The sequence below is a fragment of the Dermacentor variabilis genome, chromosome 2 (assembly GCF_050947875.1).
Source record: "Dermacentor variabilis isolate Ectoservices chromosome 2, ASM5094787v1, whole genome shotgun sequence".
Taxonomy (NCBI): domain Eukaryota; kingdom Metazoa; phylum Arthropoda; class Arachnida; order Ixodida; family Ixodidae; genus Dermacentor; species Dermacentor variabilis.
Genome location: NC_134569.1, coordinates 243,907,022 through 243,933,080, shown reverse-complemented (window position 1 = coordinate 243,933,080; position 26,059 = coordinate 243,907,022). Strand labels below are relative to the sequence as shown.

Here is a 26,059-nt window from a genome sequence, read left to right as displayed (position 1 = left end):
GCATCAGTAAGCCATCATTATTATGGCCAGTAAAGAGTTGGATTATGTTCGTAAGCCTGCCTGTTGTGGTTGCTTAGTAGCTATGGTGCTGGGCTGCTGATTGTCCAGTTGCCTGTCCAGTTTATTGTCCACTTGCCTTCACCCAAAAATATCATGTACTCTTGGCAGCTGTGGCACAAAGTATATTCCATATGCGCCACCAAAAGTGGTGGCGCTGGCTAGCACTCCCAGGGTTATTTCTAGTGGTAAAACGTAAATACCTAAGAAAATGGCTGGGAAAGTGGCACCGCGGTAGCTCAACTGGTAAGAGCATCACACGCGAAGACGTGGGATCGTTCCCTATCTGCAGCAAGTTTTTTCATCCACTTTCATTTCCATTATGTTATTGTTTCTTTAATTCAATTAGTAAGTACAAGTGACTTCCCCTATCTTGTCTTTGGCGCCATTGTTTGTTGGCCTCCTATGGTATAAATAAGGGACTAGTTGCACCAGCATTGTCAGTCAATTTTCCTCACTATTGATGACTAAGCCACTATCACTATCACAACTGGACCTTCTCAGCTATCACTACTCAGTTGTGCTTTTTCGTTTTTTGAATAAGGAGTATGTTTCTGCATTTTGTTTCTACCCACCAGGCTGCCTTCTATTCACATTGATGTGTTTGTATTGAATTTTGGATATATACAGTCGATCCTGGAAGTATCAAATTATTGTCTATACTGTATATCGACCAGGTGTAAAGTACCCTTGAAAGTCCCATGCAAAAAGTACAGCGATGTACTGTGTACAGCATAGACCACTTATAGCTAGGGGTGTGTGAATTTCGAATATAAGCAAATCGAACCGGATAGTTAATGTTCCAATAATTTGATTCGTGAATCAAATATCTACTATTCAATGTTTCAATATAATATTTGATAAGGAGACCTGCGCAGGGCCACATTTTGCCGGCGCCGTGGAGGGCCTCGGGCTTGATGCCACCTAGTGAACGTTTCATATTGTTTTTGGCACAAAAGGAGTGCCAAGCACACTGCAGACAGGCTGACCCGACTGATGCAGTAGCGGACTTTGTCACTGTGAGCGCTCCCCAATGTCAGCCAGATGTGGGATCATGCACACAGCACCTGAACATCGCAATTTGCACAATGGCACCACATTGACCTGGGCCACCTCTGTTGGTACAAGGTTCTTCGGGTGGAGAGGACCGACCGAAATTATAGTGCAATACAAACAGAGGGAACGGCAATGACACCAGTGCATATTTTGTAAAAAGCGAAAGCATGTGCAAAGATCGGGCTGATCGGCACGCAGATCATGTTGGATGTGTGGCTACAAACCGCACACCGCTTCAACAGCCATCAGTCTAGGCTGCACGCGTGATTTCAGGACCAAACGCAGCTAATGAGCCACCCGTGCAAACACATTAGCAGCAAGCATTCTGCGATGGCTTGCGACCCTTTACCACATCGGCCAGCTACGAATTTGCACTGAACGCTGCCTAGACCATGAGGCCTAATAGGCACGGCTTCATCAGGCGTCCATAACTAAAGTTGCGGTTTGGTGCCGAGTCAACTCGGGTGTAGTTGCAGCATCTGCACAACACTCGGAAAGCCGACAAACCGCCTTGCAAATGAAAGCGAATGTATAGAAATTGTTCACTGCTGCCATCTTTGCGATACACCGTCTGGCAGCCTCTTGTTCCTGGCGCCATTGACGGACACTGTTGTTTTATTGTAGCTTCGAGCAACCCGTCTCAAGACTAGCTCTGAATTTACATGGTGGGCACAAAACTGTCATGACTTGCTCGCATGCATTTGCACAGAGGGCAGATGAATGAAAGGAAAAGGGTGGGGAGACGTAGCGTGAACTTGTGACCCTCTATATTTCACAATCTTTTGACAGGCGGCAAATCACGCGCTGAACCTGGCAATCAAACTGCACAACAGCACTTGTCCTTTGCCGTGGGTGCCGCTACGCGTGAAGCAGTGACCGAGTCATGTGATGGGAAAGCATGTGCGAAGGTCGGTCATTTTGTCTGTCGTGCAGATTGTCCTTACGATAAACCACCTGCCGGGAAGTTGGGACAGTCCTGTATTTTGGAGAAAAACTGGACAGCAAGACTTTTTATATATGCCACAAACACTCCCTAATGCGAAATTTGAGCACAGCTCTATATGCGTTTTCATTCGGCGATATATTGGCTGGTGTGGACAATCTGTCTCATGCAGCACATTGCAAACAGAGCGAAATGTGGCGTGGCTGCCTTGCTAATTAGCAGATTGCGAGAGGCAGTGCGTGGGTGACGCATTGGTGCAATTCACAGCAGCCACCGCGAACAGACACCTGCTCATGCAACACTTTGTTTCCATATATGGTATCGGTGGACGTGCTTGCTGCATGGCATCGGTGACTAGATGACAGCGAACTACTCTGGCGCCAGCTCGTAGTGGTTGTTGCCACACAGCCCATCTTGCGCGACACTACTATAGTGAACTAGAGTACTCTAGTACAATGTAGCCCTATGCTTTTCTTCTCACACTTTCGCCATACCCTTCTCCTCCACTTTCCTCCTCATGCTTACTTCTCTATCACAGTCTCTCATCCCCCGCTGCGCTCCGCATTCACTCTTTCATGCTTCGCTGTGCTCGTTCGCTCAGTTACGCCGGTGCTGATGCTACACGCAGAAACAGGTGCATAAGAGCTGCGCTCTAAAAAAGCACTTGATTCAGTTCAGCAGAAATTCTATTGATAAAGAAACATACTTTCCAAACCTTCATATTGTTATGTGCTATTCCCATGCACTGAAACACGCACCCTGTCGAGCATGGAAGAATGCGCCAGAAAGACGGGGAAGACGATGATCTCAGTGGTGCTCGTGTTGTTCTGCCATCTTGCCTGCAGCTGTCTCTTTCTGTATATATTTCATAAATACAATTTCCTATCCCTTTTGGCTGCTCTCGTCCCCGTGGCATTTTGGTGGGAGATGCGGGGTACCCATACGGTACAATGTAGCTCCGCAGTGGCCGATGCTTGGCTTTTTCCACGATGGCGGAAGAGGGGTCGGCGCCCACCGAGGCGACTGCAACGACAACAGTTGTCCTGGCTCAGCTAAAAGACCCAGGCACATTATGCGGGACTGACAACATCAGCATCGAATACTGGCTACCCCTGTACGAGCGTGCAATAAAGAACAATCACTGGGATGAGACGATCATGTTAGCAAACATATTATTTTACCTCAAAGGAACAGCGAAGGTGTGGTTTGAGAATAACGAAGATGAAATTGGGAGCTGGGATGTATGAAAGGAAAAGACGCGTTGTTCAGCAAGTCTGCAGGTAGAAAGGCAGCAGCAAAGAAGGAGCTGGCATCTCGTGTACAGACAGCGACAGAGTCATACCTGACTTATATACAGGACATGCTTGCCCTTTGCCACAAAGCCAATGACGGCTTGACGGAGTCTGAGAAAGTGGACAACGTGTTAAAGGCCATACCAAATGATGCCTTCAATCCGCAAAAACTGCAACACCGTCGATGCCATCATCCAAGAGTGCAAGCACTTTGAGGCTGCCAAAAGTCGACGCATTGCCCATTTCTCTCGACTTTCGAACACGGCAGCAACGTGGTCGTGCGAAGACATACCTGAGCCGTCGGCGCCGCTCACCGTAGAACACATGAAGAAGATCATCCGACGTGAAATTTATGCTTCCCGCTTCTACATGCGGCTGTACCTGTGACCATAGCTCCCAGATGATGCCACTAGTCCAAGCTGTTGTTTATCAGGAGCTCTCCAATGCTGGCCTGGACTCTGTGCGCCACAGCTCCTTGCCAGCCGACCGCCGTTCCTCACTTTCGCACACCCAAGGTCAAGGGCTGCTGTTCCATGCTTGCAATCTAACCGAGTGGAGGACTGCTGATGACTGTCCCATTTGCTTCAACTGCTGTCATATTGGACACGTGGCCTGCCATTGTAACTGCTTATGGTATTGGTATCAGGCGCCCTATGGATACAACCGTCGCCCTGACATGGATCATCACCGGTTTCAGCCCTACTGCGAGCCTCCCCAAACCACCGGCGACTGCGCTCGCTCCATGTCATATCGTCCTTCACCATCACCACGTGGTCGCCAGTCCCATTCGCCACTGTCTCGTCGCCAATCATCTCGCTCGCCCGAATTTCGCCGCCCTACGTCGCCGATTGAACGACTCTCTCGGGAAAACTAGACGATGCAGCTCCCAGAGGTGATGCTGCATCGACAACTCGCCTGCCAAATCCTCTGACCACACTGCAGACCAGAAGGAAACTGATAAACGTTAAACTGGATAATGCACATGTTGTTGCTCTAGTGGATGCTGGGGCTCAGATATCAGTCTATCAGTCATGAATTTGCAGCTTCGTCGCTGCGTGAAGAAGGTCCTAACACTACCCGCAGTACCGTTCATTCGTGTCGTCCCTGGCGGAACATTTCCAGGGCTAGGAGTGGGTTCCGCTCGAATAAGTGTTGCTGACCGATCTACAAGCATACTACTTGCCGTGCCCGAGAAATGCTCCCATGAACTCATCCTTGGTATGAATTTTCTGTCTGCCCATTCTGCCCTTATTGACTGTGGTACCGGCCTGCTTCAGCTAGACCTACCGTGCTACCATGACGCTCCTACGTACTGCATGCCAACTGCGCTTGTGCTCAGTGGATTACGTTCGTCTACCCCCTCAAGCCGTTATATATGTGAAATTGCGGTCTTTTTCCCATTCCCGATGGTGATTACATCTTGACCCCTATCGTTGACGTCTTATTTGCCAGAAACGTCGTTCTTCCTCACACCCCTATTAAAGTTACGGATAATCGAACATCTCTACCCATATTGAACTTTAGCTGGTGCACGCAACTTATCCCAGGCAGCATGACTCCAGCCCTCATCTCTTCTATTGATGAGTGTGCTGTTTCTGCATTCATCACCGATGCTTCTTTGTCCTCTGCCCCTTCCCCTTCCTCACACAATCTCGTCGACGGTGATATTGACAAGATGATAGCGTCTGACCTCCTTCGTGCTCAGACAGCCGATATGGGGCGCATATTGAAATCCTGCTGCAACATTTTTTTACTTTAATGACCGCCCTTTGGGACAGACATCTGTGGTCACTTATAAGATCATTACTGGGGACGCCAGCCCAATCAGACGACATCCTTATCGTGTGTCCTATGCTGAGTGAGAAGTGATACAGCATTAAGTTGACAAGATGCTCACCAAGGACGTTATTGAACCTTCGTGCAGTCAATGGGCATCACCGGTCGTCCTAGTCAAGAAGAAAGATAACAGCTGGCGCTTCTGCGTAGACTACCGCCACCTAAACAAAGTAACGCGTAAGGACGTCTACCCTCTGCCACGGATCGATGACGCTCTCGACTGTCTACATGGCTCTGCCTACTTCTCTTCTATCGACCTGAGGTCAGGATACTGGCAGATATCCGTCAATGATCAAGACCATGAAAAGACCGCATTTGTTACGCCCGATGGACTTTACCAGTATAAGGTAATGCCCTTTGGACTGTGTAATGCTCCAGCTACATTTGAAAGGATGAGTGGATACAAATGGTCAACATGCCTTTGTGACCTTGACGATGTCGGCAGTTCTTGAAGTTTTCCGGCAAGCAGGCCTTCAGCTCAATTCTGCCAAATGCCGTTTTTTCCGCAATGAAATCACTATGCTTGGCCACCTTGTGAGTGCTGAAGGAGTGCAACGTGACCCAGAAAAAATTCACATCGTCAAAGACTTCCCTATGCTACATTCCACTAAAGACGTACGGAGCTTTGTCGGCTTGTGCTCCTATTTTCGACATTTTGTCAAGGACTTTGCCAACGTTACCCATCCACTCGCGCAACTCTTGAAGAAGGAAACATCATTTTGTTGGGGTCCTGAACAGGCCATTGCGTTTCACATGCTCACGACTTTACTTACGTCACCACCCATCTTGGCCAACTTTGACCCATCAGCCCCCACTGAACTTCGCACCGACGCCAGTGAACATGGCATCGGTGCTGTTCTCACCCAGCAGCGACAAGGACAAGATTGCATGATCGCCTATACCAATCGCCTTCTTTCCTTTTCAGAGTGCAAATTTTCTATCACTGAGTGCGAGGGCCTCGCACTAGTTTGGGCTGTCGGCAAGTTTCGACCGTACTTATTCCGTCGCATCTTTTCGGTCATCACAAAGCAAAATGCATTTTGCTGGTTGTCTTCCCTCAAAGATCTGACTGGACGACTTGGTCGCTGGGCACTGACACTACAAGAATACAGCTTTGACATCGCTTACAAGTCTGGCAGACTGCACCAGGATGCAGACTGCCTATCCTATGATCTAGTCGATCCTCCCGACTTCTCAACGCACGATTCGGATGCCTGTGTCTTCACGATACCCGATTTAACCTACATATGCAGTGATCAGCTCCGCGATGCTAATTTGTGGTCAATTATCCACCGTCCACACTGTCATCACTCTGTCCCGTCCCTACAATTATTCGTGCTTCGAGACGGAACTTTATACAGACGCAACACCAGCTCCGATGGCTGAGAGTTTCTCCTGGTTGTTCCAGAAACACTCCAGTCCACTGCTCTCGCTCAGCTTCATGACACCCCAACTGCTGGACATTTTGGAGGAACTCGCACGTACAATCGCGTTCAGCATCGGTTCCTCTGGTGAGGCCTCCACCGCTCTGTGCGCCGATACGTTGCTGCTTCTGATTCCTGCCAGCGCCACAAGCATCAATCCTTGTCGCCAGCCGGTCCGCTTCAGCCCATAGACATCCACAGTGTCCCGTTCTACCACATCAGCCTTGATCTCATCGGGCCATTCCCAACATATCTGACTGGGAGCAAGTGGATTGCCGTAGCTACGGACTACGCGACACGATACGCTACCACGCGGGCACTGCCAACAAGCTGTGCCACTGACGTTGCGGAATCTCTCCTTTGAGACGTTATTCTTCACCATGGCACTCCTCGACAGCTGCTGACCGACCGTGGTTGCTCATTTCTGTCCCAAGTCGTTGATGACATTTTTCGTTCGTGTTCCATAAGTCACAAACTAACCACTGCCTACCATCCGCAAACCAATAGGCTTACCGAGTGCCTCAACCGCATGCTGACCACTATGCTCACCATGTACGTTTCGTCAGACCGCCGTGATTGGGACAGCGTCTTGCCTTATGTGATATTTGCTTACAACTCATCACGCCATGACACTGCTGGCTTTTCCCCCTTTTATCTCTTGTTTGGCCACCATCCCACATTGCCCTTCAAGACTTTTACCATCACCTGTGCACCCTGTTACAGACTATGCCCACGATGCAGCTTCTCGGGCTGCAAAGGCTCGCCAGATTGCAAGGGATCGTCTTTATGCCTCCCAGCTGTCCCGGAAGGCATGCTACAATCGCCATCATGGAGTCGTTAATTACTCTCCGGGCCCTTTGGTCCTCCTCTGGACGCCTTGCCTCCACATTGGCTTGTCATCAGAGCTTCTTTCCCGCTACTTCGGGCACTACATGGTGCTATGCCAGATCACTGACATCATGTACGAGATCTCTCCATTCTGCCGCGTTTGCCACTGATATCATGCACGTCTCCTATACTTAAGCCTTATGTTGCCAGACACCATCCTACTGCTCCTTAAGCACCGAGATGACGCTCTTGCCGGCGGGTGTTCTATGTTGCGCTCTATTCCCGCGCACTGAAGCACGCATCCTGCCGAGCGTGGAAGAATATGCCAGAAAGGATGACGATTAGAGTAGCGCTCGTGTTGTTCTGCCATCTAGCCTGCAGCCTTCTCCCTCTGTATATATTTTGCAAATACAATTTCCTATCCCTTTTGGCTACTCTCATCCTTGTGGCAATATTCTTGAACTGAGCTGTAATCGGAGCTGGCATACTAATTTAGTGTTCCCTTTAATAAGAGCGGACCTTATTTATATCTTGATTTCTGCGTTCCTAAGTTGCTGTCAGCTTGCTACATTCTTGTTATGCAATGCTGGGAGACTCCCAAGCATGTGAAGCACTATGTTTTCTTGTCCAAAATTTGTAAGCATTAAATTGTGTGAAAAATTTTCTGATACAGTCGGACCTCGATATGATGAAGTTGTACTTGCAGTGAAAAACTTCATTAAATTGCAAATTTCGTTAATTTGAGGTTTTTGATATTTCAGCATTATCAACAACTTCACAAATTCCCAGAGCATTCGCGGTGAATAGTATCCAGTTAGTATATGCTTCTAAACAAATCGCAAAGTCGCTCTATTATAGCACAGTTAAGAATGCCACCGCGTGCGGTGCAGATCGCGCCGAGAGCAATCTATGAACGTGGTTCACGGTGTCCGAGATTTGCGTGTGTTGCATCATGCAGCACTGTAAATCTTGAATGCCATGGCTGACTGCGCTTAGTGCCCGCAGCCGCGCCCGCAAATAAAAACAAAAGTGTAAGAAATGGAGTTTCGTCCTGGAATAAAGACACAAGAAAAGTCAGAGCAAGGGGACAACTACACAAAGTAACGTTCATAGTTTTAGCTGTGTCACATGTGCTCAGGTAACCTCTAACTTGCTGTCACAATACGAGTGAGTGCTTCACACCATGCCTAGGGAACTTAAGACTACACAACTGCCAACACTAGATGCAAGGGAATGCAATGTGTGTCAAGGCACCAAATGTCTTGGCTCACTCTGGGCACTTACCGTGGAGATAACCTCCAAGATACGACGTTTTGCCCTTGTCTTGGCAAGATACTCTCACGTTACTGCCCCTCACCACCACCCCCCACCCCTACGCGTGCTTGATCACATTATCGTGCCTTAACTCCTTCCACATCCCCTTTGCACAGAAGGAATCATCAGCTCTCGTGTTTCCCTGAGTGCTGTGAGCTGCCATCAGCCCATGGCTTCTGAAAGTTGTTTACCAGCATGACAAACGGTGTAGCAATGTTTCCTACCTACCACGTCCCGGCACATGCACTTTGATGGCGTTTTTTCCGCTCAAACTTTTCATGTGGAAGGTCATCTGAAATAACTTTTGCCTCGGCCATCATTTTTATAGTTTTTTGATATATATTTACTAGCCATACAGGCTACAAGCACATGCTTGAAATGGCCAAGAACTTCGTTAAATGACACTGTGTCACAAAATTACTTCGGTAAATCGGAGAAAAAAAATTACATGGTCTTCAATGCAACTAAAATTGGGAAATGAAAATAGTTTGTTACATTGTGAATTTGGTGAAATTGACATTCATTGTATCGAGATCTGACTGTATTCAATATGATATTTGGCTTTCTTTTTCTTGATTTAATTTAATATTCAATTGTAAATCTACTATTCGGTATTCACACGACCCTACTTATAATGTAAGTTGCCAGAGTCATAAATTTCTGCTCTATAATCAGTATCAAACTGAAACCAAACATTTTTTTAAGGCTGTTTACGTGCGAAACATGTGTAGACCAAGCAGCCGCATGTGTTCAGGAATCGAATTCGATTGGAATGTGCCTTCACTTTCATTGGTGAGGTGGTTCCTCCCTTTTCCCGCTCTTATACAGCCACTGCAAAGCATTTCATTCATTCACTCTGCATCAAACCTCAACTTTGACTGCTGATGAGACAGCGCCGGTTAGGCCTAACCAGCAGGGGTGCGGGGTGGCATGCTTTTGCAGGAAGCTTGCCCTCGAAGTGGCGTGTAGTGTTGGTATTGTAACAAACACACAGCCAGGCATGTGTTTGCACTGATGGTAGCAGGCCACATATCCACGCAGGCTAGTATGCTTTCATGGTGCATCCATTTCTATATTGAATAAAGCGAGGCCAGGCGGTGCTAGCTTTTACAGATAGTGTTGCGTTGTATATATCATAGACCATTCTGCAGTGTTAGCGACTTGCTAATTTTCGTGAGCAAGAAATAAGTCAACTCTTGTGTTTTCGCCACGACTTTGGAGAAGCAAGTCAACAAGTTTATGCTTTTCACAATCTCGGGAAATTGTCAGAGACATGTAGCAATCTCAGATAAACTTCAGATAGGCATATTTTATATATCAAATTACCATATATCGAACTATTTTGCAATCGCTTTTGCGTTCAATATATCAGGGATCGATTGTATCGCACTAACTTGTGCACTACCTATTCATTATGGCACTGGTTGACTGTAGTTCATTTAGTCTCAACCAATGCTTATCTTGTTGACTTCACTCAGTATACGAGGCATACTTGCTATCAGTATTTCATTGCAGATTATGGCCTCACTGTCACTCGTGCCAAAAATGTTTTCCATGCGTGTCGTGTGTCATATCTTTTGCATGCAGTGCCAATGTCAAGAAGGTGGTCATGAACCCAGCCCGGGACGACAGCCACCCCCTGGTTGCTCTGGCCTTCAAGCTGGAGGTAAGCCCTAGCATACATGCCTCAAACTGAATTGAGCAAACTTTTTCAATGATCTTTCTTTCATGGCATGCTGATTAGCTAAAAGGATAGGAATGATCACCGTGACAAAGATTTGAAGCTGAGCACTCATTTGGACGTTGTTACTATTTAGTGGTTTGAGAAAGGTCTAATGGATAAACATGAACTGTAAGTAACTTTGGTAAGGCTGAGAACGGGACAGGTTGTGTTGGATGCATAGTTGTGCAGGGAGCACAAGTTATTTGGGACATACTGACTACTTCAGGAACAGGGACGATATTTAACACAGAATGTCATATTCTCCTTCCATCCACAGTGGCCAATCAACTATGGCATATTGCTGCTCATGACAAAGTCGCAGACTCAATTCCTGGCTGCAGCAGTGACCCAGTGGTTGAGCGTCCACCTCGTAACAGGAGGTACTGGGTTTGAATCCTGATGCCACAGGAAACCCACTGGTTTTTCTAATAGGTAGAGGTGTCTCCCGACCTGGCGCTCGGCTACTGGTGGGGTTTCTCATCTCGAAAGGGGACGCTATAGAGATTTCTAGGAGTGGTTTTTGAGCACCATAGGTTGTGCGGATGCGCGACTCTCATGCGTCCCTTGATATGTTGTTTTCCCGCACGGCTCACGTGGCCTGGCGCCCGCGGCGGTCGGAGTGGTTGAGGCACAGTACGAGAGATGGCGCGAGTGTTGCGCTGCTAACGCCGCTAACAGGCGGGGTTACTTGGGCGCCGAAAGACAAGGCACTTCCTCTTTGGTTCGGGACAGCAAGCAGTGCGGACGTGCCGTGCCGCGCGTGCGCCGATCTATGCTGCTGCGAGACCATCTCGCGTGGCCTCCTTCAAACGCGCCACTGTTCGCGTGACCGTACACGCGAACGACCAGGCGTTGGGATCCAGCATGGGGCGAACATATTCGCTCGTTATCCGGTCGTGGTGAGTCGGACTTCTAGATTTGTCGCGCACCCATCGGCATGTTTTGTGGATAGCAACTCGGCTAGCAGGCATTGATCTATGAAAGGTGCAATAAATGCCCTTGTGATTGTTTGTACTACTGTACTGTCATTCCTTTGTCCTGAGAGTATGGGGGGAGGACCCCACAAGGTTGGCAGAATAAGTGGCCACTCACACACCAATACTTTAGCAGGCTATGTACTCACTTTACTTATGCACTCTGCCACTTGCCAGCACTCACTCACATTCCTATTGCGCCTACTCAACCTAGCAACCATTCATGCTCATGCTGGTGTCCACTCCCACTCAACGGCACTCACTCACACGGGTACTCACATCCACTCAAAATCACCGTCAGTGACGTTCATTCTTGCTCACGTTAACTGGCACTCACTTCTGTTCATACTCACTTCTGTTCATACTCACTTCCAGTCAAGTTCATGAGCAGTCATTCCCGTTCATACTCAGCTCCATTCGCACCCTTTGTTACTCACTAATGCTTTATCTCAAGCCAGCAAAATGAGTATGTATTGAGTGAGTATGCTCATTTATGCTGGGCACCCCTTGCAAGACCGTAAATGGCCTTGTTGTAGAGCATCTGGCTCATCTGTGGGAGGCAGAGAAAAGCTGTTGCTGAGTCATCATCATCATCAGCAGCCTGGCTACGCCCACTGCAGGGCAAAGGCCTCTCCCGTTCTTCTCCAACTACCCCGGTCATGTGCTAATTGTGACCATGTTGTCCCTGCCAACTTCTTAATCTCATTGCCCGCCTAACTTTCCGCCACCCCCTGCTACTCTTCCCTTTTCTTGGAATCCAGTCTGTAACCCTTAATGCCTATCGGTTATCTTCCCTCCTCAATACATGCCCTGCCCATGCCCATTTCTTTCCCTTGATTTCAACTAAGACGTCATTAACTCGCGTTTGTTCCCTCACCCAATCTGCTCTCTTCTTATCCCTTAACGTTGCACCCATCATTCTTCTTTCCATAGCTTGTTGTGTCGTCCTCAATTTAAGTAAAACCCTTTTCGTAAGCCTCCAGGTTTCTGCCCTGTACGTGAGTACTGGTAAGACACAGCTGGTTATACACTTTTCTCTTGAGGGATAATGGCAACCTGCTGTTCATGATCTGAGAATGCCTGCCAAACGCACCCCAGCCCATTCTTATTCTTCTGATTATTTCAGTCTCACGATCCGGATCCGCTGTCACTACCTGTCCTAAGTAGATGGATTCCCTTACCACTTCCAGTGCCTCACTACCTATCGTAAACTGCTGTTCTCTTCCGAGACTGTTAAACATTACTTTAGTTTTCTGCAGATTAGTTTTTAGACCCACCCTTCTGCTTTGCCTCTCCAGGTCAGTGAGCATGCATTGCAGTTGGTCCCCTGAGTTACTAAGCAAGGCAATATCGTCAGCGAATCCAGTAACTTTTTTCTAGTAACTTTTATCCTCAATTCTTCCCAATCCACGTCTCTGAATACCTACTGTAAACATGCTGTGAATGACATTGGAGAGATCGTATCTCCCTGCCTGACGCCCTTCTGTATTGGGATTTTGTTGCTTTCCTTATGGAGGACTACAGTGGCTGTGGAGCCGCTATAGATATCTTTCAGTATTTTTACATACAGCTCGTCTACACCCTGATTCCGTAATGCCTGCATGACTGTTGAGGTTTCAACTGAATCAAATGCTTTCTTGTAATCAATGAAAGTTGTATATAAGGGTTGGTTATATTCCGCACATTTCTCCATCACTTGATTGATAGTGTGAATGTGGTCGAAGGGGTTCCTGATTCTATTTGCGATTACCTTAGTCAACACTTTGTAGGCAACAGACAGTAAGCTGATCGGTCTATAGTTTTTCAAGTCTTTGGCGTCCGCTTTCTTATGGATTAAGATTATGTTGGGATTCTTCCAAGATTCCAGTATGCTCGAGGTCATGAGGCATTGCATATACAGGGTTGCCAGTTTTTCTAGAACAATCTGCCCACCATCCTTCAACAAATCTGCTGTTAACTGATCCTCCCCAGCTGCCTTCCCCCTTTGCATAGCTCCCAAGGCTTTCTTTACTTCTTCCGATGTTACTTGTGGAATTTCAAATTCCTCTAGACTATTCTCTCTTCCATTATCGTCTTGGGTGCCACTGGTACTGTATAAATCTCTATAGAACTCCCCAGCCACTTAAACTAGCTCGTCAATATTAGTAATGATATTGTCGGCTTTGTTTCTTAATGCATACATCTGATTCCTGCCTATTCCTAGTTTCTTCTTCACTGCTTTTAGGCTTCCCCCTTTCCTGAGAGTATGCTCAATTCTATTCATGTTATACTTCCTTATGTCAGCTATCTTACGCTTGTTGATTAACTTGGAAAGCTCTGCTAGTGCTATTCTAGCTGTAGGGTTAAAGGCTTTCATACATTGGCGTTTCTTCATCAGCTCTTTTGTCTCCCTCGATAGCTTACAGGTATCCTGTCTAACGAAGGTACCACTGACTTCTATTGTACATTCCTTAATGATGCCCATATGATTGTCGTTCATTGCTTCAGCACTAAGGTCCTCTTCCTGAGTTGATGCCGAATAATTGTTCTGTAGCTTGATCTGGAATTCCTCTGTTTTCCTTGTTACCGCTAACTCATTGATCGGCTTCGTATGTACCAGTTTCTTCTATTCCCTCCTCAAGTCTAGGCTAATTCGAGATCTTGCCATCCTGTGGTCACTGCAGCGCACCTTGCCAAGCACGTCCACATCTTGTATGAAGCCAGGGTTAGCACAGAGTATAAAGTCTATTTCATTTCTAGTCCCACCATTCGAGCGACTCCACATCCACTTTCGGTTATCCTGCTTGCGGGAGAAAGTATTCATTATCCGCAAATTATTCCATTCTGCAAACTCTACTAATAACTCCTCCTGCTATTCCTAGAACCTATGCCATATTGCCTAGAACCTATGCCACAGACTTGTCTCCAGCCTGTTTCTTGCCTACCCTGGTGTTGAAGCCGCCCGTCAGTATAGTGTATTTTGTTTTGACTTTGTCCATCGCCGATTCCACGTCTTCATAGAAACTTTCGACTTGCTGGTTATCATGGCTGGATGTAGGCGCGTAGACCTGTACGACCTTCAATTCGTACCTCTTATTAAGTTTCACAACAAGACCTGCTACCCTCTCGTTAATGCTATAGAATTACTGTGTGTTACAAGCTGTATCCTTAATAATCAGGAATCCGACTCCTAGTTCTCGTCTCTCTGCTAAGCCCCGGTAGCACAGGGCGTGCCCGCTTTTTAGCACTGTGTATGCTTCATTTGTCCTCCTAGCCTCACTGAGCCCTATTATATCCCATTTAATGCCCGCGAATTCCCACAATAGCACTGCTAATCTCGCATCACTAGATAACTTTCTAACATTAAACATTGCCAAGTTCAGATTCCAATGGCGGCCTGTCCGGATCCAGAGATTCTTAGCACCGTGTGCTACGTCACATGTCTGACCGCCGCCGTGGTTGGTTGCTTCGCAGCTGCTGGAGGCAGGGCTGGGGTTTGATTGTTGTATTCATATAGGAGGTCGTGACCAATTACTTGGCCAGTGGTGAGGGAGTGCATTACCGGTTGTGGTCACCGGGGTCAGGCTGCACTCCAGGCCTGTTTACGCAATTTTATCAACATGCAGATTTTAGTGTTCTTTTTTTTTTCTGCTGGAAAATTGCACGGCACCGGTCCTTTTGCATGCGAGGCAGATGCTCTACCTCTTCGCCATTGCTGCACCAGCCTACTGTTAAAACAGGTACAAGCGCCCTACTGACTACAGGCTCAAACCATTTGGGACCATTATGAGATTTGTCTCTGTGCCACGCGCATGACTGGCTGCATTAGTCGTGTATATCTGGCTTCACCTACGGTATTCAACTGCTTTACTCGTGCAAATGGAACTTGTTATTTTATGTACAAACAACGTCCAATTTTTTTTACTCCCAAGGGACTGTTAAAACATCAGAAAAAGGGGCAGTTCGAAAAAAACGAATGCATGCAAATAACGCATTATTTTACGGGCATTTCTCGGCTGGAGAGGGTCAAGGACAGAGCATCAGACTTGCGGAACTCTGCTAATGCTTCGTTGAGGAGGCTAAAAAATTTTTTAAAATCTGACAGTGGGTGCCATCTGTGTATGTGGTGCTATCTTCAACTGGGTCAATGCTGCCTGTTTCTGCCTTAGTGGCGCAAAAAAAATTGTTGATTCACGTTTGCACGGTGTTCCACCTGCATGCGATTATGTTTATCAGACATCAACCTATTCGTAGCAGTTGTTACAAAGGAAACCCATACGAGTTCCTCGAAAGAAAAACCTCGCAGTTGAAGAAAAATTCATCCTGGTCTGGGACTCGAACCTAGGACCACCACCTTTCCGGGGAGCCACTCAACCACCTGAGCTAACCAGGCGGCTAACTAGATAAGGGAGCTAACTAGCCACCTGGCTAGCTCAGATGCTGCAGTGGCTGCCTAGGAAAGGCAGCGGTCCCGGGTTTGAGTCGCGGACCAGGACGAATTTTTCTTCAACTGCGAGGCTTTTCTTTCGAGGAAACCGTGTAGGTATCGTTTGTAGCAATGGCTGCGAATAGGTAGATGTCTGATTTTCCCTTAAATAAGTTTCTTGTGTAACCACCTTCCATGAGTCCGCGAGCATGCTGACAGCAGACCTAAGGTCAACGGTCTAACTTTACAGCTGTTCGAGCACAGCACCATGCGGCTGAGCGCATGTGGCCTGTTCAGAAGCTTCAGGTTGTGGATCACGCCTTGGTCAATTGGCTGCAAGATTGCTGTGTTCCGAACGCAGAACTTTTCAATTCTGCTGTTTGAACCTTTTGTCCAACTTGCAAATGTACACTTCGAATAACTCATGTGTTCTACAGCCCTTCTTGTTGGCCTCATACTGAATAGGTAGGGTTGCCTCCTTGAAGCACCTTGCTTTCTTCGATTTCCCTATGGCAAGCATCAGAAGCTTCTCACTGACTGACATGTTGCTGCCGACGAGGACGGTCAGCTGCTCTTTGCTGTGTTTGCTATCATGACAAGGATCATCAGCAAATACAAGTGTTTTCTCTGGGAGCGTTTCTTAGAGCAATCCAGTTTCATCGCAGTTGAAAGTGTTCTCAGTCGCAAACTGCTGCATCAAAGACTGTAGCTTTCCATTCCGATAATGTGCAACAGCTGAATCATCGACCGTGCCGTTTTCCCCACACATCTTCTTGAACTTGAGGTCATTGCGATTCTTGAAATTTCTGAGCCACCTATCTAGTCGACGTTGTTCATGGTCACCATCTTTTTGACACACCGTACGGCAACCTCTCATTCGTAATGCCTTTCGCAGATGTGCACATTGGTCTTCTTTTTGTAGCTTTGGGCTATTCCTCACAAGACTAGATTTAGATTATACGGCAGGCGCAAAAGTGTCACGTGATTAGTGCGCTGACCACTTGATCCACTGACGAATGGACAGGGAAGGGAGGAGGGGGGTGTGCCTCGTGTGAACTTCCCGTGCCCCTCTCGATTTCGAAACATTTGATAGGTAGCAAATGACGCTGAACCCGACCACAAAAAGGCTCCTGACGCGATTGCAGACCAACCCGCGCAACACAACTATGCTTGCATGTGCAGCTGTGATTGAGAAGCGTGATGCGCGGTCCATGCTTTCGTCTGTCGGACAGATTGACCTTCATGAGCTGACAATAACTCTCAAAGCTAGAAAAACTTTTCTTTATTTTGGAGGAAAGCTGCAACAGAAAACTTTCTATGCTAAAATTATGCATAAACCATCGACAATAATTGTCGATATGGGTGAATAGCCCGAACAGATGAATGAGTGGTCGAGCGACAGTGCCCCCCTCCTCCTCTCCTTGCTGGCCATCTCTGCAACTCAGTTGCCTGAGAGCACCATGCCCCTTCCCTCGATGTCTCCCCTCACTTTCCTGGAGTTCCTTTGTGACAGCTGTGGAGAGTGGACACATCCACTATCTTGCGCTCGTTTGTGTGTCGGCATCAACATTGTCAGTGTATGACAATACGTACAACAAAACACTTGCCTGCATCTGCAGTGTATTTTTCAAGGGCAAGAATCGGCTATAGATTGTTGTTCGCTGCATAATCCATGATTGGCTGGCCAACTCCTGGTGACCAGTGCGACTTGCGATGAACGACAGAGCGGCGGCTTCCCCTCCTCCTTCCTCTGGTTGCTCCTTGCCACTCGCCTGCACGAGAACATGCGCCCTTTTCCTTGCCTTCCCGCAACAAACGAGTGAGTGAGTCAGATAGCGACAGTGTCCCTCCTCCTTCACACCCCTCTCCACCACTTGGTTATAAAAAAGCTCACGCACAAAAGTCGCCACCTCTCCTTGCAATGCGGTTGCCCAAGAGCAAGTGCTTATTCCTTTGGCGCGTTTTCTCACCTTCCTTTCCCGAAGTCCAACTACCTTCGTACCAACCACCAACCACAAAAGCAGCCAATGAGCCAAAGAAAGCTATTTTGCTTTAATGAAAGATTGCCATAAAACAGTGCTCCACTATTAAACTTGAAATCTCATAAGGCATTCAGTACAACGTAACTTCAGTGCTTGTAAACATGGATATACTGACTAAGTTAAGAAGCATGGTGTCATGCACGCATAAGCAAACATGAAGGCATCTCACCCGATGACCGCGGAAACTCGCTGTCAGAACACTGCAGTGAGGGCACGCGCCAGCAGCAGCAAACGAATTGACCTTCGTGCTGCATCTCGCACCAACTCAAACTAAGCCGCAAAAACACAGTGCATGGCGGACTCTGTCCCCGTCGCAGATGGCTTTCAAGATACAGCAGCCCGGGCTGCCTGAGCTAAAACATGCCCCACTCACTACCCAAAGCTTTGCGTGCGACAGAAGACAATGCACTTCCTCCCCGCTTTCCTCGCTTGTGTGCGCAAGATTGAGCCACGATCGCCAGCTCGCCCTTGCACACTTTCACTTGCACACTTTCACTTGCACACTTCCACTCGCACATACAGCATACAGAGTGTGGCAATGATTTTATTGCCCTCAGACTTTATACGGAACCTCACGGCAACGACAACAGCAGAAATGCACCTGGAGTGACCATATAATTGCTGTCACAATAAAAAGAGACTATTTTCCCGCCCTTCACATAGAATTGAGCTGTAATCGGTGCTGGCATACTAATTTGATGTTCCCTTTAATAAGAGTAGACCATACCATACATCTTTATTCCTGGGTACCCAAGCTTCCAACTTGTTATGCAATGCTAGTAGACTCCCGACCATTTGCTACACGGTTTTTGTTGCTAAAAATTTGTAAGCATTAAACTTCGCAATAAATTTTATAATATTCGATTCAATTCTAAGTCCCCTATTCAGTATTCGCACACCCCTAATTCATGCATCTTTTCTGGTTTACCGAGCCTCCTCTAGCAACAAGCGTGTGTTTGTTTTTTGGTACTGTAGAAGGGTAATTTACGAATGCAGCTCAAATAGATTTTTCTTTTGTGTTTCGATAATCTCAAATGTTAGGTCAGCTACCTGTATTGGCTCACTAGTTCACGCTGCTCTGTGGTTACCATGAACTATGGCTCACCATAGCCCATTGTGGTTCTTCATGCCTGTCTGCTCTCGCTGTCCAACAGGCTGGGCGTTTTGGTCAGCTGACGTACCTGCGGGTGTACCAGGGCCACCTGCGCAAGGGCGACACCCTGTGGAACACTCGCACAGGTCGCAAGGTTCGGGTGCCACGTGTGGTGCGTATGCACGCCGCCGAGATGGAGGAGATTGGGGAAGCCTTTGCGGGAGACATCTGCGCTGTCTTCGGTGTTGACTGCGCCTCAGGTGACACATTTGTCACCGATGCCAACCTCAAGCTATCCTTGGTACGTATGGCATTCTCTGAAGTTTATTATTACTTGAATACAGCGCAACACTAAAGCAAGGGCACAATCGACAGTGATCTTCCTGTGAACCTGCCTTGTTGAAAACAAGGGCATACAGTAAAGTAGGGGTGGGGCAAGTGTTCGTTCTGTCTCTTCATTACAGTGTCTTCACTGTGGTGTCACCCTGCATTCAAGTAACATAGCTACACCCAACTTGTCGAAAATCTGTTTTATTGAATTTCCAAGTTTTGTGATGCCAGAGAGTGCATATGTGAACGTGAAAATAAAAGTATACTCGATAAATAGAAGTAAAGTGACTTCGCCACTTTAATTGTTCACAAGAGTGCCTCCCAAATGTACGTGGATCCAAACATTAACAGATGTTTATGGCCCATATGCTTGATGTGGAGATACCATTCTTTTGACACCTGTCACCAAGATTCAGCAGTCTCCACAAATTGCGTGATCATCTTCACTCGTTCGTCTTCTTGGAGCTCCAGGAACTCCAGTTCAAACATTCCAACATCACTGACAAAGCTTTCCATGGCTGGAGAGCCATCACTCAACACATTGACCATGAAAGGATTGGTTAAGTGCTCGAAACATGGCTTGTATTTTTTTTCCATATCTTTAAACCAACATTGGGAAGTCACTCTCCAGTTGCTCAAGCTTAGCGAAGTATTCACTAAGCTTAGTGTTACAAGTGGGATCGCGCCTGCAACTGATCTCGTGCTGTTTATTTTCTCCACCTTTACAAGGTGGCACAACTGGTGCCATGCAACAGACAGCCATCTAAAACAAAACCGAAACGCTTATCTTTGGTCAGATCAAATTTAGGATTAGCATCCAGCATGCTCTTCAGTCTTGGAACGTGGATCAGACGATTTGTTGCAGGTATTTTTGAAAAAGTCTTAATTCGTTTTGAAACCGGAAGAGTGTTTGGGCAAATTCTGACATCATTTTTCTTTGCCCTTACAACAACATACAATCGAGACTGCTTAAGCAAACCTTAGTGTCACATGGCGTCTGTTCATTCTATCCCAGATTTGTAGTAGGTGGACCAAAGCTTAAAAAAAGTGGCTAGCCAAGACACCAAATTTATTTATTTGCAAAGAAGTCCGTGATGCTCGTCTGTTTCTGCAGTGAAGATCTGATAAGCGCGGCCTCCAGTTTGTTTAAAGCAGAAGCGTGCTCTTCGCCAAGGCCCTTGGCATAGACTAGTTGCCAGAGGCCCTCTATGTATCCCATTGCTACAGGCGCGCTTATGGGTGCTAGATCCGAAGTTTCATCGTCACCAATTCCTCCACTTTGTTCTCCGCCCGCACTGCGTAAACAATGCCCTCGTTCGTGCATGGTTCTGCAATATCAGCGTCTTCATCCACAGCAATAAAGTCGCCCCAACCAATTTCGTGGTCCCGAATGTCACAGTCAACAACGCGCTGCCACAAATCACCGCCGGACTGATCTTCTTCGGAAGCATCAGGCTCGGCATCAGGCACTGCGTCGACAAAGCCGGCCTTGCGGAAACAGTTCCGCACGCAAGCGGCCGTCACCTCTACCCTGGCCACCTTCACCACCTCAACGGCTGAGCACAGTTGAACTCGAAGCAACAAGTTGGCGGCCGGGCATTCAACAGCAATGAGCAAGTGCTCCACAATGCAGTGCCTATACAATGCCTGAAATGCGCGAATTATGCCCAAATCAAGCGGCTACACTTTCGCAGTGACATTGGGTGGCAGGGAAAGTAGAGTAACTGCTGTCATAGAAGTTCACACGTTGTGCGCTGAGCAGTTGTCCAACACGCACCTGCCTTGCCTCTGCATGTCACGGTCAAACTCGCCCAGCCATTCTGTGAATAAATCGCGCATCATCGACGCCTTAGTACAGTCGACTCCCGATAATTCGAAGCCACTTAATTGGAATTTTCGGTTAATTAGAAGTGAAGTGCTGGTCCTGTCAGTTTTGCATGTAATCCTATAGAAGAAATCGCTCGATAATTCGAAGTCCTCATCCAGTAATATTGTTTAATTGGAAGTTAATTTTCAGCCGGGATCCTCAAGGTGACCGTCATTCTATGGTAGAATGTGCAATTTTTCAAGTGTTGCAACAGTTCCGTGCTCCGCGTTGGTGTCATCGCCACCGCAGCCACCCGCAACGCCATCCTTCTTGGAGCGGCGCGATTATTCATTGCTAAGGCTCCCGTGGCCTCCGCGATCAACTCCGGCGGGAGGCGAAGCAGCTTCCGCCGGAGGCCACGTGCGGCTGCCGCGCGTGGCCAGAGCTGATTGCGGAGGCCACGTGGGTGCCATAGGTGCACGCAGCGCTGCATACTGGCAGTGGCGAGATTGTGCGAGATTAGTCTTGCAGCGTGCGCAGCGTATGTCGAGGCAACGTCGAGGCGTTTGTTGGTCAAGCGCCTTTGTGCGGGAAGCTCGTAGGCTAGGTTGTTCCACGGGGTACCTAGTCGCGCAGTTTATAGCCATGGCAAACCGTGGCCCTTATCGCACGCTCGGCCTGGCAATGAAAGTTGAGGTTTTGAAGGAAGTTGAGAAGGGAGGTGCCGACAAACAAGACATAGCGCGGAAGTACGGGATCAAGCCGAACACGCTCTCAAACTACATCAAGAACAAGCGCACAATAATGGATGCATTTGAGAACGACAAGTTCAAGACTTCTCGGAAGCGAATGCGCACCGGCGCTTACCCAGAGTTGGAGAAGGCTCTGCTGGTTTGGATTAGGGAGGCCAGGAGCAACAAACTTCCTCTCAGCGGAGACATCGTTGCGATGAAAGCCCGAACGCTTGCAGCAATGTTGGGGATCGATGACTTCGTTTCGTCAGATGGATGGCTGACGCGCTTTAAAGATCGCCATGACCTGGTTTTCAAGAGTGTGTGTGGTGAAAAGGCGTCCGTTAACCAGGAAACATGCTCTACGTGGGTGGAAGGACGGAAAGCTGCGTGAATATCTCGCCGAATACAGACCGGAAGACATCTTCAATGCAGATGAGACTGCACTCTTCTATCGGCTTCTACCAGAGAAGACCCTGACATTCAAGGACGACGACTGTGTTGGGGGCAAACGCAGCAAGGAGAGAGTGTCGGTGCTGATCGCGGCAAACATGACTGGCACGGAACGATGTCGGTTACTTGTGATCGGGAAAGCCGCAAAGCCGAGATTGTTTTAAAGGCGTGAAGACGCTGCCTGTGGACTATGAGGCGAACAAAAAAGCGTGGATGACGGCCGAAATCTTCAAGAGCTGGATAAGCAAATTGGACCGCAAGTTTGCTGCTTCGGACCGCAAGGTGTTGTTCCTTGTCGATCACTGCAGTGCTCACGTGAATGTGCCAGCCTTGAGTGCAATACGCCTTGCATTTTTGCCTGCAAACACAACGGCTGTTTTGCAGTCAATGGACCAAGGCATCATCAAGAATGTTAAAGTCCTGTACAGGCGGCACCTCCTCGAGCGCATGATTTTGTGTATGGATAGCTCCACAAAGTACGAGGTGAGCCTGCTTAGTGCCATCCACATGTTGGCGCGAGCATGGGATCGTGTGAAGCAAGAAACAATCGCAAACTGCTTCAGGGCTTGCGGTTTTGTGGCAGCTTCTTCGGAGGATGCCTCTGAAATTTCAGCGGAGGAAGCATCAACAAGCGAGCTTGACGGCACTGATTTTGGTGATGCTCTCGGGGACGTCAATTTTGAAGATTACGTCGCCGTAGACAAGGCGGTCGAAACGTGCGGTGCGCTGACGGATAGCGAAATTGCAGAGATTATTCGGCCCCAGGAAGCGACCCAGGAAAGCGACGATGACGTTGAAGGCGAGCCGCAACCTAAGGCTGCCGATGTAGCTGCGGGCCTTGCTATCGCGGACCGCTTCTTTGCCGCTGAAGGTAACGCAGAAGAAGCGTTCCGCCACGTCTACAGCCTGCAGAACTTGCTTTCAGCAGTGCGATTCGGCAAGAAGAAGCAAAGCAAGATGACCGACTATTTTTCTTAGGGAAAATACTCGATTTTACCACAAATAAAGTGCTGTTTTTTGTGTTTTGTGCTTAATTGGAAGTTCGTTTAATTCGAAGTTTTTTGCGGTCCCCGTGAACTTCGTATTAACGGGAGTCGACTGTATTGTGCCTGTAGCGCTTGGGTGCATAGCTCTGAAAGCAACGCGGTTTCTTTGATTTTCCCGTTACAAATGGCATGCGACGGTCGCTGCCATCTATGTTAGTGTGCAGGAGTACTGCAATGCGCACTTTACTGTGTTTGCTGCCAGCGCATGAGTTGCCTTTCATGCCATGCATCTTGTCCAGCAGCATCTCATAAAATAATGCAGTTTCGCCTGTGTTATACAGGTGCTGCTGCACGTAGCTTACAATAATGGCTCAGTTTCTTGCAAGCCAAGTGGCAACGTCTTGGCCGCTTACCAAAGCTGCCTCGCCGACAATCGATTTAAAAACAATCCCATGCCACACTTTGAATCGATGTAGCTAACCATTGCCTGGGCAGAAGTCAGGAAAATCTAGCAGGAACGCAAAGTTTTTGGCTTTGACCAGCATCATTGGTCCATTTATCGGAATGTTGCAAGCCTGTGCGTTCACGAACCACTTAAGCAGCGCATCCTGTCCGTCCACATAGGTGGCCTTCCGCACGCGCTTTCCATTCGTCGAGTCAGCGTCAGAGCTGGTGATCTTTTCCTTGTTCTTTAGAATCACCGAAATGGTTCATTTAGACATGGTGTACTTCAACAACTTGTAGTTTTTAACTCCTTGAGACAGTTCGGTCAAAATTGCTCGTTTTGTTGCCATGTTCCACGCTTTTCATTTCGCGACTGCTGCAGGCACGTCGTTCCCGTCCACCGTCCTGAATACAACTCGGGCCTGACTAGAACGAAGCGAGGAAGCATGTGGAGAGGCCTGCTTCGCAGTAACGGCCAGAAAGCAAAACTTCTGAATTTCAGCAGGCGCCGTAGCATGCCCGCCGAGACAGCGAAGGGAGTTGCAAGAAAGAGTGAGGAGAGTTGTGAGGATGGGCGAGAGTGCGATCTTGGAAGCCACACACCGACACTCGTGGGCAGCCCGTGATGGCAGGGAGAGGGTAGCGGGGCACGAAACAAATAGTTCGTCTGCAAGAAGGCTTGGGAAACCAGACTGCGTGCGCAAGGGGATCGGAGGTCGTCGTTATTTTGGAACTTGGCACCGGGTTCACGCCATCCATTCGCTGCAACCTCAAAGAGTTTCGTTATATGTGCAATTTTATGCCATTGAAATAATGTACATATCGATGGCTGCACTAGTCTCTTTCATTCTAAGTGAAAGCTTGGCTTAAGTGGGGCCATTATATGTGGGCTCGACTGCATTCCAAGTTTTAAGGTGCTGCACAACGTTCCTGATATATTCCTACATATATTCTTCCACATGAATGTGGAATGGCATAGACAACGTTATGAGTGCAGGTTGCAAATTATTTGCAATGTTGAGTAGAACATGCGCTCCTTTTCTTATTCTCTGCATTAACCTCTTTGCATAGCTTCTGTAGATGCTCAGGGGCAGAGAAAACCACATCTACCCCCCGACTTTGCTACTATTCTTCTGAGATTATGTGAAACTCAATGAATGTATGGTACCACAACTTTCTTTGCTCTAGCAGTGGTACTGCTTCCCTTCGATGAATTATTTTTTTTTTTTTACTAAAAGAGCAGATGAGCAGTGTCGAGATTGTCACTGCAAACACGTGTTTGGAAGACTTCCATTTTGTATAGGGCTCATAATCAACCTATTTTTAATCTACTGCAGGACGAAGGCCTCTCCCTCCGATCTCCAATTACCCCTATGCTGCACCAACTGATTCCAACTTGCGCCTGTGAATTTCTTAATTTCATCACCCCACCTAGTCCTCTGCCGTCCTCAACTGCATTTCCTTTCTCTTGGCACGCATTCTATAATCCTGTCGGTCGACCGGGTATCTAACCTACGTATTACATGACCTGCCCAACTCCATTCTTTCCCTTAATGTCAATTAGAATATCGGCTGTGCCCGTTTGCTCTCTGATCCACACGACTCTCTTCCTGTCTCTTAATCTTTCGCCTATCATTCTTCGTTCCATCGCTCGTCGTATGGTCCTTAACTTGTTTTTGAGCTTTTTTGCCAGTCTCCAAGTTTTTGCCCCATATATTAGCACCGATGAAATGCATTTATTGTACACCTTTCTTTTTAGTGATAATGGTAAGCTTCCAGCAAGGATCTGAGTATGTCTGCCGTATGCACTCAAACCCAATTTTATTCTTCTGTAAATTTCCTTCTCATGATCAGGGTCCCCTGTGAGTAATTGTCCTAGGTAAATGTATTCCTTTGCATACTCTAGAGGCTGACTGGCGATCCTAAACCCTTGTTTGCTTGCCAGGCTATTGATCATTATCTTTGTCTGCCGCATATTAATCTTCACCCCCACTTTTACACTCTCTCTGTTAAGGTCTTCAATCATTTGTTGTAACTCGTCCCCGGTGTTCCTAGACCTCACTAACCTGTGATCACTGTACTTTACCCTACCTAACGCTTCTACATCCTGCACTATGCTGGGATCAGCAAGAAGTACGAAATCGATTTCATTCCTTGTTTGACGATTAGGGCTTTTCCAGGTCCACTTTTTCCTCCTACGCTTTCTGAAGGAGGTGTTCATTATTCGTAGCTTATTCCTTTCCGCAAATTCTACCAGCATCTCTCCTCTAGCGTTCCTAGAATCGACGCCATAGTTGCCAATTGCTTCTTCACCAGCCTGC

General features: G+C 47.6%; 1 protein-coding gene across 1 annotated transcript in view; it reads left to right on the top strand.

The window, feature by feature from the left end:
• mEFG1 (mitochondrial translation elongation factor G 1) overlaps positions 1–26,059 on the top strand; it is a 179,083-nt gene that overhangs the window by 108,054 nt on the left and 44,970 nt on the right. Inside the window, exons 10-11 of the mRNA XM_075682792.1 lie at positions 10,338–10,416; positions 19,049–19,288. Of these exons, the coding sequence (XP_075538907.1) occupies positions 10,338–10,416; positions 19,049–19,288 (319 nt within the window). The remainder of the gene's footprint in view (positions 1–10,337; positions 10,417–19,048; positions 19,289–26,059) is intronic.